Source organism: Sphaerodactylus townsendi, linkage group LG08, assembly GCF_021028975.2.
Source record: "Sphaerodactylus townsendi isolate TG3544 linkage group LG08, MPM_Stown_v2.3, whole genome shotgun sequence".
Classification (NCBI taxonomy): domain Eukaryota; kingdom Metazoa; phylum Chordata; class Lepidosauria; order Squamata; family Sphaerodactylidae; genus Sphaerodactylus; species Sphaerodactylus townsendi.
Window position 1 is genome coordinate 31,799,456 of NC_059432.1, and position 17,331 is coordinate 31,816,786.

General features: G+C 42.4%; 1 protein-coding gene across 5 annotated transcripts in view; it reads right to left on the reverse strand.

Moving 5' to 3' along the window:
- The window catches only part of PRKG1 (protein kinase cGMP-dependent 1), a 916,981-nt gene that overhangs the window by 61,900 nt on the left and 837,750 nt on the right, over positions 1–17,331 (reverse strand). For 4 of the 5 annotated variants that reach the window (XM_048505459.1, XM_048505458.1, XM_048505460.1 and 1 more), the window contains one exon: positions 8,077–8,173. In XM_048505459.1, coding sequence (XP_048361416.1) covers positions 8,077–8,173 — 97 coding nt within the window. Of the gene's footprint in view, positions 1–8,076; positions 8,174–8,760; positions 8,888–17,331 lie in introns of those variants that run through there. The other variant, XM_048505462.1, reaches the window with a different exon arrangement.

Genomic DNA, 17,331 nt, shown 5'->3' on the forward strand with positions numbered 1-17,331 from the left:
TTGGGGCTCAGGAGGGAAGGACTAATCAAAGAACTATCTGCAGCTGCTATAAGGGTTTGCTAAAGCATGGATAGCAACTGACATGACTTGATCCCAAATACACCATGGCCAAAGGTGACTAGATAATGATACAAGGTCCAAAGTCCTGTTCTCTCTTGATGTCTGTATTGTATTTTTATGGCCACATTATGGCTGTTTATATCATCCTGACAAGCAACAGTAACAGGAAAATTCTTTTGCAGGGAGAGGGCTTGAGGATGCTTAGAAGGTCTAATATGTTGATGAAGGAGCTGGTCTCATGGGGTGACCCCATATCACTGACTGTGTGGCCTCTGAATCAGCCCCCCTCCACAGAGAAATGTTTATTGCTTTTCAGCATGTACAGGAAACTGCTGTGGGAGATCATCCAGAGATCTGGGGTACAGACTCCTCAGTAGCCTGTTCGCATGCAACCCTATCTCTCCTTTTCAGGCAGTGTAAACAGAAAAGCAATGTTTAAAAACAGCGAAGGACTGAATGAGGGTTTCAATAAATGGAAGATCCAAGTGTTACAGGTGGAGGCTACTTTAGCGAGCATAAATAATGGAGAGCAGAGAGGACTCTGGCTGTGGTACTTTTATTCTTGGTACACATGCAAATATTCCTGTAAACAGATCTTTAAAATGCCTATCTTGAACCCAAAGATTTTATATTGGAACAAACATTTGGCCAAGAATGACTCCATTTCTTGTTGCCAATGTTTAAACTGGAATGGTCAAGATAACTGTGCTTCTTTTTAAAGGAAAGTCTTATTTCTGGCAACTGCACCTCCTTGGAGGGATCCACAACATGTTTCTCAGCCTAGTAGTCCATGCTTTCGCCTCCTCTCTCACTTCAGATCCCATTTCACATACTGTCTTCACTTAAGAAGCTTATTTTAACTTTTCCCCCAATGGCATTCCATAACAATCGCACACTTCTAACCTTTCCTCTTAGTGGAGAATTCCAGACAAAACAAACAAAGCTTCTTGATGTCATCAAGGAATGAAAATAAAATAACTCCAAAGTCACTATGTTCTTCACAAGGATGAACTATCAAAGCTGAAAGGTCCAGTCAGAGGTCAGCAGAGTGGATTATATCAGACACAATGCACAGTATGACAATCTGGAATTTCCTGGTATTCGAGAAAGTGGTGGCGACCTGTCTCAGGTGCACAATAGGACAAAGACCTCCATCTCTCTGTGGGATGATAAATACTGGACAGAAGCCCTTGAACCTCTGAGAGGGAAGAACTCTTTCTGTAGTATCCTGCTGTAAGAGGGCAGAGTTCTCTGAAATAACAATACAGTTTAGGCATATCATTTTCTGAGTGATGGAAGAATCAGGATATCTGGTGGGCCTGTCTTACTTGTGGCAATGCAGGCAGGACTCTGCCTTATGCTCATCACTAGGACTTACAGAACTGCACGAACTGATACTGCACTTCAGGCACTGTTGAAAATTGGACTCTTTTGCCACAGTTGTGTAGTCCAACTCAACAAAAGGAAAATAACCAGAAAAGCAGTAGAAAGGAGGGAAGCTGGAGATAAAGGACAGACTGGGGAAAAAAGGGAAACTGCAGCTTAACATCATGAAAAAAGACAAAGTTTGCCATACTGTTGCTGCAGTGACAGACAAAAAGTAACTGAACTGGAAGGAACTCAAGCATGCATGTTGGTACCCTCTTCACTGAAGTGGGTGGGGCCAACTTCCAAATTTCTTTTAGCTTTGTATTGTCGAAGGCTTTCTTTTAGCTTTGTTTTTGAAAGTTCTGAACAGTGTTGTGGAATGGCAGAATTCCAACAGTGTGCTTGCACAGAGCAGACACCTAACGTTCCTCTGAAGTCAGGAAATAGTTTTGCACAGTTTTTGCTCCAATTCATGCTGTTACAGGGAGACAAAAATGCAATCTTATGTAGAGTTTCCCCAGTCTGAGGCTAGTCACTGGACTAACAGTCCAGTCCAAATGCCCCTGACAGCGGGGGACAGCGTCGCTGCTGCACCACCACCTCCAGAGGGGTTTCAGGTGATGCAGAGAGGCAGCCAAAACAACCCCCCACCCCTGCCTGAAAACCCTCCATAGGGCTACATGGATTTATGCTACCCTTTTTAGGAGTTTTCAGGAGTTTAGGGTACTTTCTGAACTCCATGTGACAGAAAAGATCTATACGGCAAACTCTATCAGGTTAGAGCCAGTCTGTACAGATAGTGGAAACTAAGGACTAAGGCAATGTATAGATCATGTCTTACTCAGGAAAGAATTCAGTTTATTTCTGTTGAGCTACTACAGTTAAAACAAAATGACTGGGTATCATATATTACTTCCTTTTATTTTGTCTTTGGATAGAACATGAGACAGACATTTCTTCGAACAGCAATGTTGTTGGCAATCTCTATTGAGATTTATGATAGTAGCTCTGGGGATTGCCCACGTCTCCTAGACAAGGACATTGAGGAGTGCTGAAAATATACTTCTTATATATTTCAGCAAGAGGGAACAAGCCAAGGCTGATTACTTTGACTCATTTATGGAGAGAACTTAAATCCAGTAATTTGACATTTGTGGTACTGGCAGAGGTCTATTATATTCTGCCCAAACAGCTCATGTTTTATTGTTAACTAGCAAACTCCCTGTCATTTCAGTGGGTGGTGTATGTATATGAAAGAGAGAGGATTTGAACATTGCAAGCACCTTCGAATGGATTGCAGGGCACCCTCCCCCCAATTGCTCTCTCATGTGGGACCCAATTCAAGACTGTCAGGGGCAAAGGAGAGGTTGCTTTTCAGCAATGTCCTCATGTGCAACACTCAATTTTTCTGTATAGGAATGGATTTTAAAAAGTCTTCAAAGTGAACAGCAACCATTCACTGGCCTGACAACATACCTGTGGCAGGAGCTAAATCTTTCCTCTGTAAATTATGAACCTGGCTGTTAAAAAAAAAAACATGCTCCTATCTTCCTCCCTTTCATTTGCAATAACAGCTTCCCTTGGAAGCATGGAATTGTGTGAGGTCTCAATGGGGAGAAATATGGGCAGAGGGGTTTATAATGTATCCATCCTCAGACTCAAGACACTTTGCAATCTATTGCATGAGAAGTTAACCTAGTTCTGCTCCTCTCTCTCTCTCTCTCTCTGAATTCTTTATGGATGCACCAGCCAGTTGAGGTGAGGAAAAGAGCAAAAATAGTAACCACCAAGAGCTAATAAGATTAAGGTCATATTCTAAAAAAAAAAAAAAAAGGCAGGAAACTCCATTAATAGTAACACTACTAGAACAGCCTATCAATTTATGAAGAAAACCAAATTACACAGGAAAAACCCAGCACTGCATAAGACAACTCACATTTTGCACTGCATCAGTTTTATGATGTGGCTTTTTGCAGCTAAAGAAAATCTCCACCCCACCCCCACTTCAAATTCTACTCTAATTTTTCTTAGAAATGAGGAATGTATTGTCAGTATATAGTATCTATATGGCCGTTTCCACATTGCCATTTGCTAGAGTATGGGTCAAGCGTTACATGACACTCGACTCCAACTCCCCCGGAGACGGGTTCACACTGGCTAACGGGTCCCGGTAACAAAAGGGAAGACGTCGACGCGGAGCGCTGTTGCCTGATTGACCTACCTTCTCTGCGACCGTCCGGTGCATCGCAGAGGCCAGGGGACACCCCCCCCCTGCCCTGCACGACCGCTCCGGAGTCGCAGGGCAGGGGGGGGCATGACCCCAGGCCTCGGCGACGCGACGGAAGGTCGCAGAGAAGGTAGGTCGATCGGGCAAAGGGGGGAGGGATGGTGCCTTTGCATGGCCTTCACACGGCAGCGGCTGGAAGCCACCGTTTTCCAACAACCTCGCTTGGTGAGCGAGGTGGGAAAATGGCGGTTTCGCGCAGCGGCTGCGAAGCATCTGCGCCCCCCATGCGAACAGCTCCCTGGGGGCGGCGTTTTTGCCGTCTCCAGGGCGCTGTATTTGGCCCGTGCGGAAAGGGCCTGTGTGACTGAGAGGCATTCCTACCTCAATGAAACTTCTTGAAACAACTAATCAATGCTGCTTAAAGATATATGTAACCACTGCCATTTGGTTCATTCTTTCCTTGAGCTTTACTTTATGGCTTCACACACATTGTAGATAACTAGGCTTCCCCTGACACCCTCGTCCCATTAGAAACAGAGTTACCTCCGTTATCTCATGGAGGCAGGAATCCAGGAGGCTCTCTCATAGTATCTGCCACCGACCCTGGGTGCCTCAGCTCTGGGGACTGTTTTTCACAACTTCTTGGGAAAGCAGGGGGTGGGGCTTGCTACACAGATAAAGAGGATGGCAAATGCCAGGTTTGTTAGAACTGGCTTTGCCAAGCTTGGGTGCTTTGATGCCTCATCAATAAATGCTACTGCTCAATACCTCAGAATCTGTTTATTGACTTTAAGATCCAAGACCTAACCATTATTTAAATAACTAATTGTCTCCTCTAAAGGACACAAACCTACATTTAAACTGATCAAGAGAATGCATTCTCAAAACAACTAAGAGAGCTCTATCCATGTACTTACACAGTCCACATCTGAACATCTATTCAGATGTCACCTATAGATTCCTGATAGATAGGCAATATTTACCCTGTGTCATAGAAATGGCAGTTTGCAACCATACCACTGATTGCAACCCTAAAAACAGAAATTTGGGTGAGATTTGGTAACTACAGAAATTAGACATTTTGGCAAGCATGACTTAACTCATAAACTTATTTCTCACTTGTGTGTGTGAGGTACTTTCTAGAGAGAGTCCATGGATGAAACACACAGGATCAGTTGAAGATCCCACATGTGGAAATCACACCAGACATCTTATAGAACACAGTTATTTGAGGAAGTAACCTCTGCACATCTATGGTTGCAGTGATTTTTAAGAACCAGCAGCTCATTTTTAGCTGCCGCTGTCACATCTTCAGGGAAATGGTTACCTTATCAGGAGAAGCTCCAGGCAAGAATCTAAACTGACCCATGAGGTCAGTCTGTGCAGACACTGCAGTACAAGTGATGTCTTCCTCTACATCCTCTAATTCCCTACCCAGCCTGAAATAGGGTTGGAGGAAGATGAGGTCATATTACCTTGCTGTGACCTATGGAGCAGTGAATCAGAACTTTCTAAAAGTGAACAGTAAGTCCTTTCTTTATCAACACTCAACTACTGGAAACTGCTTACTTTCCTATGCACCCCTTGCAGAAGGCACATTTTGGTTGATTACCCATGGGGCAGCTGCCGCATGCTGGCAACTGGTGAATGCTGGGGGTGCTTCCTCTTGCCCCACCTGTGCTTTTCATTTCCCCCGCAGAAAACAAGATCACTTCTGCCGTGACTTTTGCACCAGAGTGGGGCAAGGGCAGGGCAGGGCAAATAAGAAGAGCCGGCCGTGGGTAATTGACCTTTGTGACTTTCAGTGTGATCACAGCAGAAGGCTGTAAGCCAGAATGATGTACCTTTTAATTTCTTGAAGTCTCTGTTGAATGTTAAGGGATAGGCAGTAGGCAGGTGAGTTTTAGGCTTTGTTGGGGTTGGATATAGACTAAATTTTCCATGTGGAGAAGGGCACTTTCCTCCCATCCAGAGTGAAGTCTGCTGATGTCCATGAAATGCTTCTCCTGAAGCTTAGGGGAATTTGAGGAATGGCATTAAAACATCAGCACTGGGAAAGGGGGAAACCAGTTTCAACTGCCAATTTAGTTGAAGCCAACCTAAGATCTGTGGTAATGATTTTGTTGCACATGCAACACTCCATTGTCATATTATCTTGTTACCTTGACTTTTTCTGCTTGGTCCAATAACTGACCACTAGCAACTTTCTAACTGCAGCAAATAATATCCTACTACCCCAGGAAGTCCTTCATGATACTGCTGGACAACATGATACCTTTCCTTCTCACCATTAAATATTTATTTATTTATTTTATTTATTTTCAGACTTCTAGACCGCCCCATCCCCTAGGGGCTCTGGGCGGTGCACAACATAATGACCATCAGGTACAGTTAAAAACAACTAAAACTTTTAAAAGCAGCGGTAAAATAGAAACTGACTATAATAGATAAATTAATGTATAAGATGGCATCCGCAATCCCAATTTCAAACCCTCTTATGGGAGGGAAGAGCAGCAAATCCCAAGATGACAGGCGCAGATGTACGGCCATGGGGGGGGGGGGGCACCATCAACGGCTGGTACCTCCAAAGGCCCGGCGGAACAGCTCCGTCTTACAGGCCCTGCGGAACTCTGTCAGGTCCCACAGGGCCCGGACAGCTGGTGGTAGAGCGTTCCACCAGGCTGGGGCCAGGGCTGTAAAGGCCCTGGCCCGTGTGGAGGCCAGCCATACCCAAAATACGCAGTCACCTGGAAATAAACTGCTACTTATTACATGCAAACTCTAGGTACAGTTCAGTATTTTCTGTGTGCATCAGACCAAAATAGTTTGAAAGTTTGTCCCCATAAACGACTGTCTACTGGAAGAACTAAACTGGTTTTTAAACTATGCAGCTTGGTATATGAAGCTTGGTATAAGTATGCAGTATAAGAGATGCTTCCCCAAAACTTTAAGGACAAAAAAAAATACCCAAAAGAGATTATCTGAGATGCAACTAGATATGGTGGGAAAGTTTGCAATTAACCAAGTTATGAATGTATCCAGCTTGTAATGCTTAGCTATGTGAAAATAAAGTGCCATTCGCCCAAGAAGATTTTCCCTAGCTCCGAATATTCAGGGAGATTCTGTGCAGGGTTGTGGTGTGACTCCACGCACAGCTATATGAGCAGAAATCATTCAGTATTCTCATTGATTGCTGGGCAACATTTAGGAATAGACTGTGCTAGGCTGCACAAATAAACAGGAGGAACCACAGTGCTGCAACATCTGCATTTGCTATAACTTAATCATATCTGTGCTACCCATCCAAAAACAATTCCCAGGGGGAGAATGTGATAATAGCCCTTAACACCATTAGGACACATTTCCAGGATTAGGGAGAGAGTTCTTGGAAAACATAAAAACTTTTCCCAAATGCTCACCAAAAGCATTGAGCCGATTTTGAATAGAGTTGAAAGGCGCTTGCCCAGCACGAGATCAGATTTTAGATATTCCCAAGGACTCGCCATTAGGGATTTCTTTTGGTTTTACAGCAGACCCCAATGTCATACTAGAATTTGTACTGACATACTGCAATTTGTTCTGAACTCTTCTCCCCTTCTGTTTCAAACACTGGGCGGCTGGTTCAAGGAATCAGTTGCACAGTTATTAAAATATTAGCCATTGATTGTTGAAAGAACCCTGAAAGCATTTGGGGTTCACTGTTGGATTGTGTCCCAACCTGGTAGTCTATCCTGTGCAGTTGAAGTTGATATGTCACTTGCTGACTTTCGTGAAAGGGATATCCCCTTTATTACTGCAAAAGCAGCAGTTAAATGTGTTTACTGCACTGTACATACCTTAGAGGAGTTCCTAAGAGTTCCCCTGGTGTCATTTACCAGGGAGTCTTTCTAGCTAGTATAAATCTTGCTTGCATGATCTCACAACTGAGTCACTTCGCTAATAATATTGCACATTCTCTGTACCGATTTTATATATACTTCTCAGTGGAATCTAATATTTTTTCCCAAAACAATTTTCAAGTTATTTCATAATTCAAATTGTAAAGAAAAATTGTTTTTCATAATTGCAAAAATACATGACTCTTATTTCCTCTGAAATGTTAGCAGGACCTTACATTTATAGGGTGGTTGTAGCAATTTTTTCCTTAGCAGCAGTAGTGTATAAATATTAAAGGACATTGGAGAGTGATAAATCCAGAGGCATCAAACAAATGACAGGGGCTTCCTGAGATTTTTTGGGGGTGGGGGTGGGGGTTAGAAAATTTATCACAGCTTTTAGTAACTGACTTTTATAATCCTAGCTACAGTAACGTATCTCAGATACAATACCTACACAAAGCTAATTTTTCCTCAATATTCCCAACAGTAAGCAATATCAAAACGGGTATTTAAGGTACATTTTGAAAAATAACTTTTACCTACCAGCTCAACTCTTCCGAAACCTCCAACTCCGAGGGTGTCGATGATATTGAAGTCAGAGAGTTTCAGGTTGGCGAAGAAGGCAGCTTCGGCTTCATATCTGGATTTTTTAATGCGAAAAAATGGAAATTTCTTAGAGGTGCAGACATGAGTGCCATGTAATTCTGTTCTCAGATGGTATGAGTGCTGAACAGGATTTATCGCTTTAATTTCCATCTCGTCTCTCAAAATTCCTTGGTTTCCTCACCCATTGTTTTATTGGTCCAAGTTTCACAACCAAAATCTGTTTGCATTTTTTCTTTCAGAACAGGAGACCCAAATGCATCAGCCGCCTGTCTGTAATGCAATGCTTTGTGCTGTAATTCAATTTTGGTTATCAGTTGAACGCTACATCTTGACAGTTTCTATTAATCTTCTGTCGAGGCTTTTTTGGGGGTATTTCTTTTTCTTTTTAGTATTTTTGGAAGATAAAGCCTTTCATATGAGTTTCTCTTATCCACAGGCTGGCAGAGTTTCTATAAATGTTTACTGAATGTGCCAAGATCATTAAGGTCCCTGGAGGGAAATCACAGCCAGGTCTTATGAAATCCGATCCAATAAACTGAACACAGGCATGTAGATGCCTGAAAGGAATTTATTTCGGACAGACATTAACATTTCCAAAACAGCATTTTCTCCTTCGCCTACATTTAGAAACTCAGCCTGTGGATTCCAAAGCTTGTGGTCCCAAAAATCCAGAAGCTGTCTCTTCAGCCTCTGTAAAGAGTGGCTCAAATGAAAAAGTAGACAGAACTAACTATGTGAACAACGGGAACCTGACACAGGCACGCATGCTGAACACAAGCTTCCCATTGGCATGGCCATAGATATGAACGTCTTAAAATAGCTTCTTTGGGTGGATTAGAGTATTATTAGAAAGGTTAAGACGGGGCATTAGAAGGACAGGTTTCACCCACTTACTGAAGTTTGATCTGGGAAGTATCTGACTTCCAGAAAAAAACAAGAGACCCTTTTTGCACGACCCCTTCAAGCACAGCCTTTGTTCTTCAGTCCCTGACAGAGTAATGTTCACCATGTAGGGAGAGAATGGTCCTCCAAGCGTTCCAAAATAGACTACTTGTAAGGTCACAGAGGACTAATCAGAGGGCATCATTCTGAAAAAGCTCACAGGGACTTGAACTATTTAGCTGTGACTTCTTTGGCCTATCTTGTTTTAATCAGCCTTTGGTTCAACTTGCCAGTAGCTGGGATTTTTTTAAAGCAACCATAGGTGAATCCATGTGTCTGGTTTTCTGTGCCTAGTGGTAAGTTTTAATATTTTTTAAAAAAAATATTGACATCAGCATCATTCCCTCATAATTCCAACGCAGTTTGCTATTTAATACTGAGGGATGTGGAGACACTGGTTGAGAACCTTTCAGAAGCATGTAGAAGTAGCAGCAAATATTGTAAAATCAAAGTTGTTGAAAAATTTATCACTGATTCCCCTCCTCCCCTGTAGATTTTAAATGATGTTGGATACTGATTACATTTTTATTTAACTATTTATTGGCAATGTGATTTTCTAATATTCACACTCTGGACAGTTGACAACAGACAGCCAAACAACATGGTCAGCAACGTTACGCAAATCAAACGTTTTGAAAAATATTTATAAAGCCATCCTCCACTGTTATGCTCAAAGCAGTTTTTCAGCATTTGTGCTACAGTTAAAATGAAATGGCATACTGCTACTGATTATCATACGTATTACCCTCTAGCATCTGGTATGTGTTATGCCTAACATATTGCATCAGGTTTAGCTTTAAGCATTTGCTTCCTTTCTCTTTTAGTAAAAGAGGACAGAGTAGATAGCAACAACTCCAGGTTTCTGTGAGCCCCCTGTAACCACTGCCCTGCTGTCCACATCATTGGTGGGGCCAGTGAAACAGAGTTCTTGCTCTTCTGGCTGATCATCGTAAACCTCTCCCCTTCTGCAATCCAATGGGAGCAAAGGTGGTTTGAGGAAGAGGAGAAGCAGTTGCTAACATTAACACTAACTTTAAAAATCTGTTGTGTGGATACCATTCCTCTGCTTTTTCTATCTTCAGAAGAAGAAGAAGAGGAGGAGGAGGAGGAGGAGGAGGAGTTTGGATTTATATCCCATCTTTCTCTCCTGTAGGAGACTCAAAGGGGCTTACAATCTCCTTGCCCTTCCCCCCTCACAACAAACACCCTGTGAGGTAGGTGGGGCTGAGAGAGCTCCAAGAAGCTGTGACTAGCCCAAGGTCACCCAGCTGGCATGTGTGGGAGTGCAGAAGCTAATCTGAATTCCCCAGATAAGCCTCCACAGGTGGCAGAGCGGAGACTCAAACCTGGTTCCTCCAGATTAGATACATGAGCTCTTAACCTCCTACGCCACAAGCTCTTAACCTCCTACGTCACCTACCAACTTGCCATCTGGAGAAGTCTCCAGCTCATGCACTGGTCATCCTTCCCTTGCTGACTGAGAAAGTTACAGTCCTGTATGAATTTTGGAGAATTCACAGAAAGTTGAACAAATCAGAAGAAGCCGCCTGTAGTTTATGGGGCTTTGGGTGGGGGTGGGCCCTTTCCTGGGCTAGAGCTGTGGCAACCATAAAAGCCCCTGATGTTACCTTTGGGGTTGGCATGAAGGGAAAAAATATTTTTTGCTCGAAAGTAGATGCAGGATAAAAAGTTACAATAATTTTTAAATGGAAAACCTACAGAAGTATATTGCAAAGTTGTCCAAGCTTATTCTAAAACATTCAGATGGGAAATTATTGGAAATGTACGCTTTATTGTTTATATTGTTACTAGATCTTCCCAATAACCTTGTGTCTGCGACCACTGCATTGCATCTGATCTTAAAAGCTAATCAGCACTGAGCTTTTGGTGGTTCATGAAATAACCTTGTTTGACACAGTTGCTTATTGATCATTTTACGCTTGCCATGATGTGCATAATAAAGGAGAAGATGGAGCTAAACAGCTACCAAATGGAAGATCAACTTACAAACCTCTTTATTTCTACATTATAAAGAACACACAACGGGAAGATCTGAAAGGTAGTGAAGAAGGATGTTTTGTCAGTGTACTGCATAGGTCTGTTTTAATTTTGTTGCTATGCATACTAATTTTTTTTTAAAAAAAACTACTGCTTTCTTCACATATTTAATATTTTCATCTTTTTGTTTGCAAGGACACATCCGTCACACAGCTATGCTGAAATTACTAATGTAATTGTAGCTCCTGTCATAGAGAATAAATTAGTTAAATCTCTGATCTGTGTCTCTGAAAACATTATCTGAAAGCCTGTTTATTTGACAGTGGGTTCCCCTTAAGTGACACTTACTACCAAAATAATTCTCTCTGTTTTAAGATTACAGCTTTTGAATTCAGAGGTCTACACTACTCACATGACAGACCAGTCACTGAAACTTTTATCGAATAGTGGCTAACCACAAGATTGTCCATTAGTGAGAAGATATTCCTGTAAAATTATATCACCACATGTAAATGGATTAAGTAGTCTGAAATGATTTTAAAAACTGCAGTTTATAACACTGTTAAACTACATAACCTGTAAAAAATAGCCACTGAAGAAGGGATCACTGATAAATGAATGTATTTAGTTCTCTAATCAAACATACTCTTAATTGTGGGTTGCTCACATACAACATCCACATGGATATCTGTTCACACAACTACTTCCACACTAATGTGACCTTCTGAAAGTTCAGGTTTAGGCCTAAATCCTAGGCCGATTTTGCATGCCGAAATTGCCTATCTGTTGGCATGGGGAATGCCCCAATGCAATTGAGAGTTTTGCACCACCCTAGGTGCTACAGCATGGCTGCCATGTTTCTGCCACAGAGTCGCCCCACAGCAACGACTTTGCTCCGCAAATTTCCTGAACTGCAAAGGTTGAGGTCCTTTTGAAATGCCCTTTTGTTGCTCCGGAGGCTTCCACTGCCATGCAAAACACCTCTGTAGCAGAAACTGGGGCAGTTTTCCCACCTGCTCTGGCCCACCCTCCAATGGCCAGGTGCCAAGAAGCAGAGCCCACCCTTGCAGTGAAAAAAATGGAGGGAGAAACCTTGGGCAGAAAGCGGCACGAGTCGGCACCACGAATGGGACGGCAGAGATTCTCTCGCATACACAAGGATTTTAAATTTACATTTTAGACAGGTGGATGGTGATCCTGTCGTACATGCAAGGATTTTAGACTGGGTGGGGGTGGGGGTGAGGGCACTGATTGTCAGTGCCTGTTTTGTGTTCAGAGTCATGTAAAACTAAAATAGTGAAAGTGAGTGGGGCGAATGGGGCAAGATTCTGCCAATCCGAACACAGGAAATGGAGGCTGCCCGCGCACAAGAGACAACGGAAGAGCTCGCAATGCTTAAGCGGTGCTTATGGGAAAGCCGAGGCTTGTGGGGAACCATTCAGGGCTTCCCGCACCGGTCTTGACTCAAGCAAAGGAAAGAGCCAGGCAGCAGTGAGGAACTACAAGCAGGATGAGAAGTCCTGCAGCAGGTATGCTCCCCAGCTAAGCCACAGAGCATTTAGAAAGTGCAAAATCAGTCCTAATCTTTTTCATAAGTCCAAGGCAACTCTATCCACTAGTCCATATCTGTTATGGGGAATAGCATTTTAACTCAACATTCCCAGTATGATTCCAACTGAATGAAACATTGGCCTGCCAGAAATGTCACCAGCTTCGTAGCCAAACTCATTTTTTTTACTTCTCATGAATTTCTTGTTTATCTTGAGTAATGGTACAGTAAAGATAGTTTCCTCAGCAAACACGGGGTCATTACTGACCATGGGATGATGCCGCATTGCGATGTTTACAAGGCTAAGACTATGTTCACAATGTGGTTTGCCATTTTCTTCCACAGTCATCTACACTTAACTCCTAGCAAGCTGGGTACTTTTTTTTGCTGACCTAAGAAGGATGAAAGGCTGAATCAACCTTGAGCCGGCTACCTGAAACTGCCGTCAATTGAGATCAAACTCAGGTCATGAGCAGAGTTTAAGGTGCAGTACTGCAGCTTATCACACTGTGCCACAGTTCGATTCCCCACTTGCGGAATCAACCTAGGTTCGACCTGGTCCATGAAAGTACTGACCTAGGTCAATTTCACAGTCACTCCCCACAGCAGCCAAAATCGTCGTGCTGGAGCTGTGCTCATAGGACGGGATCACCTTGGCGCCTTTTCTCCTCTTCGTTCCCGATTGGCTATTGTCTGCTCTACTCACTTATCAGATCAAAATGGCATCTATCCCTTAGAATGACAAACGTTTTTAACATGCCACCAGAAAGAAGGGAGGGAGTGTAACTGATTAGCCGTTATGTTTCTAGGCAGGAAAAATGTTGCAACTTCATTGCTATCAGCAGTGAGTAAACGTGCGCCATTTATATGTATGGCCGTCGCTTCGTATACAAGAAGGATTTTTTTAAAGGCGCACTTTTCCCCACCATGAGTCTCCCATTCTGTACATGCCCAAAACACTTATCTGTGATTGGCTGAACGGGAGAATCATGGCGAGGAAGATTCCCACTTTACCAGCTTCAACCTGAGTTGGCCGAAAAAACTGTACCTCCCTGGTGGAATCAGAAATTTAACAGTAAGAAGGGGCAGAGCTGGAATGGCCCCAGGTTGAACTCAGTGGATGTGTGGAGTTCCTAGGTTGAACCTAGGTTGCTCCTAGGACAATTCTGCAAATGGGGAATCGACCACAGAGTTCTTTATCCTCTAAATTCACATTCTTTAGGTGAAATGCATGAGATGGGCAAGTACAGGTCACACAGTGCAAGTGAGAAGCAGATGATGCAGCAAAGTTTCAGTGACAACTTGCATTAACACTTTCTATGTTTTGCAGTAGTGATGCACAGACTCCACAACATTCTGCTGAACCTTGCTGCAAAAAAACTTTGATATTCTGTCCAACAATAACGAGTCAGAATGTCTTAAAAATTTTGAACTCTGGAACATCTGGTAACATTTATTCTCAAATTTAGTTAAGCAAAGTTAATAAATATGTATACATCTTTTTAAAATTATTACAGCTAACTAAGATGTAGAACATTACACTGGTAAAGGTTTTTGCTTCTTTAGGTGTTTTGTCACTGTTTCCGTTCTTAAAGGAACAATCTTAACAAACTAAAATGCACTGGAATGCCTAGGGTTGTAGAGGAAGCCTCAAATGAAATCTGTGTGGGTAGACTGTCACCCAACACATATAAAAATGTCTCCTCAGATAGTGCAGTTGCTGCTGGATCTGTCAACACTCTATCCTCTATACGAGCATCTGAGGAAAGCCACCTTTCACTTCTCACTTCAGCCGAAAAAGAATGGCAATACAGTCTCTTTGCAAAGGTGTACCTGAAAAATAGGGAGAAGCATGCATCTGCCAAGTCCCTTCTCTTTTGCTTATGGATATTTCCTTCTTTATGTCAGAGGTTCTCCTAAATTCTATTGTAAAAAAGGCATGACATTTGAAAGGGCTTAGAAATCCCTTGAGCTATGTCTGAAAAAGTAAAGTGGACTTAACCTCAGGGGATTACATATCTGAGGTGTCTCCTCTCTCTGGTACCAGTTAGGCATCATAAATCCAGCACCGAAGTTGTCAGAGTTCAGAGGCTTACCCCCAGTGGCTCAGTAGGGAGCTTCTCAAATCAAGGCTGTAGCCATAGCCACCCTTTTACCTAGCAATGCTGTTTTGAAGCAGCCCAGGATCATGAGAACGTCCTTGAACCTGCAGCAAGCTGAATGCCCTACACATTGTGCACTGACATCATCTTTGAGCAGGAGATAGAAAAGGTGGAAGAAAGCTGTAGCATCCATGCTCAATGAAGAACAGAGGGAAACACAAAGAGCTGGGAGCAGGAGGATAGACATGGGTCAAGTCTCTCCACTGGAGAAGGGGAGCCAGTTAATTCTGTATGCCAATGAATACAGAGCGGCTTTCTAAATCTCACCTCTCACTTCTGATTTCTAGCTTTGGCATCCTAGTGCTTGCCATTTTACTTATTTTTGTTGGATTTGTTCCTCTGTGTTCAGACATGCTGCATTCCGTCTGTTCTTGAGACAAGATCTCTCTTGCTCTCCTGTCATCCTCTTACCAAGTCTAGGACTGCTATTTTAGATTCAAGAAAACTTCTGGATTGGGACTGCATTTTTCCTGTGGAAAAATTTCCCTATGGCTCATTCCGCACATGCAGAATAATGCACTTTCAAACTGCTTTCAGTGCTCTTTGAAGCTGTGCGGAATAGCAAAATCCACTTGCAAACAGTTGTGAAAGTGGTTTGAAAACACATTATTTTGCATGTGTGGAAGGGGCTTTGAGATCTACAACAGTAACCTTGGGTGGGAAAAAGTGACCCCCATTCACTTCAAATAAGCAAAAGTATAGCAAAAACAAACAAAAATTACTGCAATGACTTTTTCTAGGGTTCTGTACATTTCTTAAATCCTGAAGATCCATATGGACTGAAAAAATAGTTGAATGCCATTTACTTCCAAGTAAAATCCATGACTCACTCATTGTACAACACATGCTTACTTGGGAGTAACCCCCTGAGTTGAATGGGACTTTTACTACAAGAAAGTCTGTACAGATTTACAATAGTGCAGCTGGAGTCTGCAAATGTTTGCTCTGAAGCAAGTCTGAGTTCAACAGGGCTTACTCCAAAGTCAGCAAGCTTGATCCTGTGCACACATTTATGGCATGTTTTGTCTAGGCTATTGATAAAAACATAGGTTTAACTGTCCCTTCACTCTGTTCTTCTCTGCTGGTTATAGCAATGTCCACTTGTATCTCTATTAACTCTAAAGTTTTATGACTGAAGCAAAGAAATCTGAAATCATCCAAGGCCACAAGTACAGGCCTTATCAAAAGAAGAGGATGAAATTGCATGTTTGCTACTAAGTTAAAATGTGTAATACCAAAATATATGCTATGGTAGTTTGCAATCTTGATTCACGTTTTATGAAGTTTCCCTTATAATCTATTTGTTGAAACAAAAAGTCCCTTCAAATGATTAAGGAATTTGCAACCACATACGGTAGGAAAAAAGCTGGATATAAAGACATTGGGACCCCAAGATCAGTATGTGTAACTGGTTAAACTTAACTTTAAGATACACCAATATAGTGCTTTATGGGTGGCTAGAGAAAGGAAATTAACTAAAGCAATAAATAGTTCAATTTTATATTAAGGGGTACAAGTAGGGGGGACATGCAAGGATTTCTATGGTGTATCTCATTTTTCCCTCCTCCACTATTTTCTCTTTCCCTGTCCTGGAAACCATCACAGCTTCTACCCTTTCCCTGCTTCCTTTTCCCTTCCCTACCTACTAGTCAGCCAATGCTTACCTGTCCACCTCTTCAACTTTACTTCCTTTTCTCCCCATCACCTTCTACCAGGAAAACTATGGCCTAGTTGCATAGTGGCAACTGGTGGACCAGGCCAGTGGTGGGATCCAAACATTTTAGTAACAGGTTCCCATGGTGGTGGATTCAGACAGTGGCATAGCGCCAATGGGGCTGGGTGGGGCACGACGGGGACGTGGCCGGGCATTCCAGGGGCGGGGCATTAATAATTTCTCTGTTACTGTAAAAAACTCTTACTGTAAAAAAAAGTTCCTAATTTCCAGCTGGTATCTTTCTGTCCATTATTTAAACTCATTATAGCAAGTCCTATCGTCTACTGCCAACAGAAACAACTACTTCTCTAATTTACTGCCTGTCAAATACTTAATACTTTCAAATACTTAATTTTGTTTCTAGAAATCAAAAGAAGGATACTTTCCTTAAACAAGGAACTTTACCATATTTCTAAAAGGCTATGTTTTTAAAACAGTCGAACAGGGAGAATTATCTGCGTTTTTCTACCTTCGCTAACCAGCCACATAGGAAACAACAGGACTTTATGATTTTTGGACCTAATGGAATTTCTAACGGAAAAGCAGACCCAATTAGTAACCCCCTCTTGGCACACACAAATAATTAGTAACCCACTCTCGGGAACTGGTGAGAACCTGCTGGATCCCACCTGTGGACCAGTCCCAGTTATGTGGTGAGGAACCTGCATAGACTTGCAGGGAGCACCTTATTTCTCCTGTATGCTCTTCCTCACACTATCTACTCCTTCTCTCCTCCTGGCAACTCCATTTCCTAAATTTTCCTGGCCATATTGAATTAAAAATATTGAAAAGTAAACACAGTAAAAATTAGTGGAACAGTAAAAACC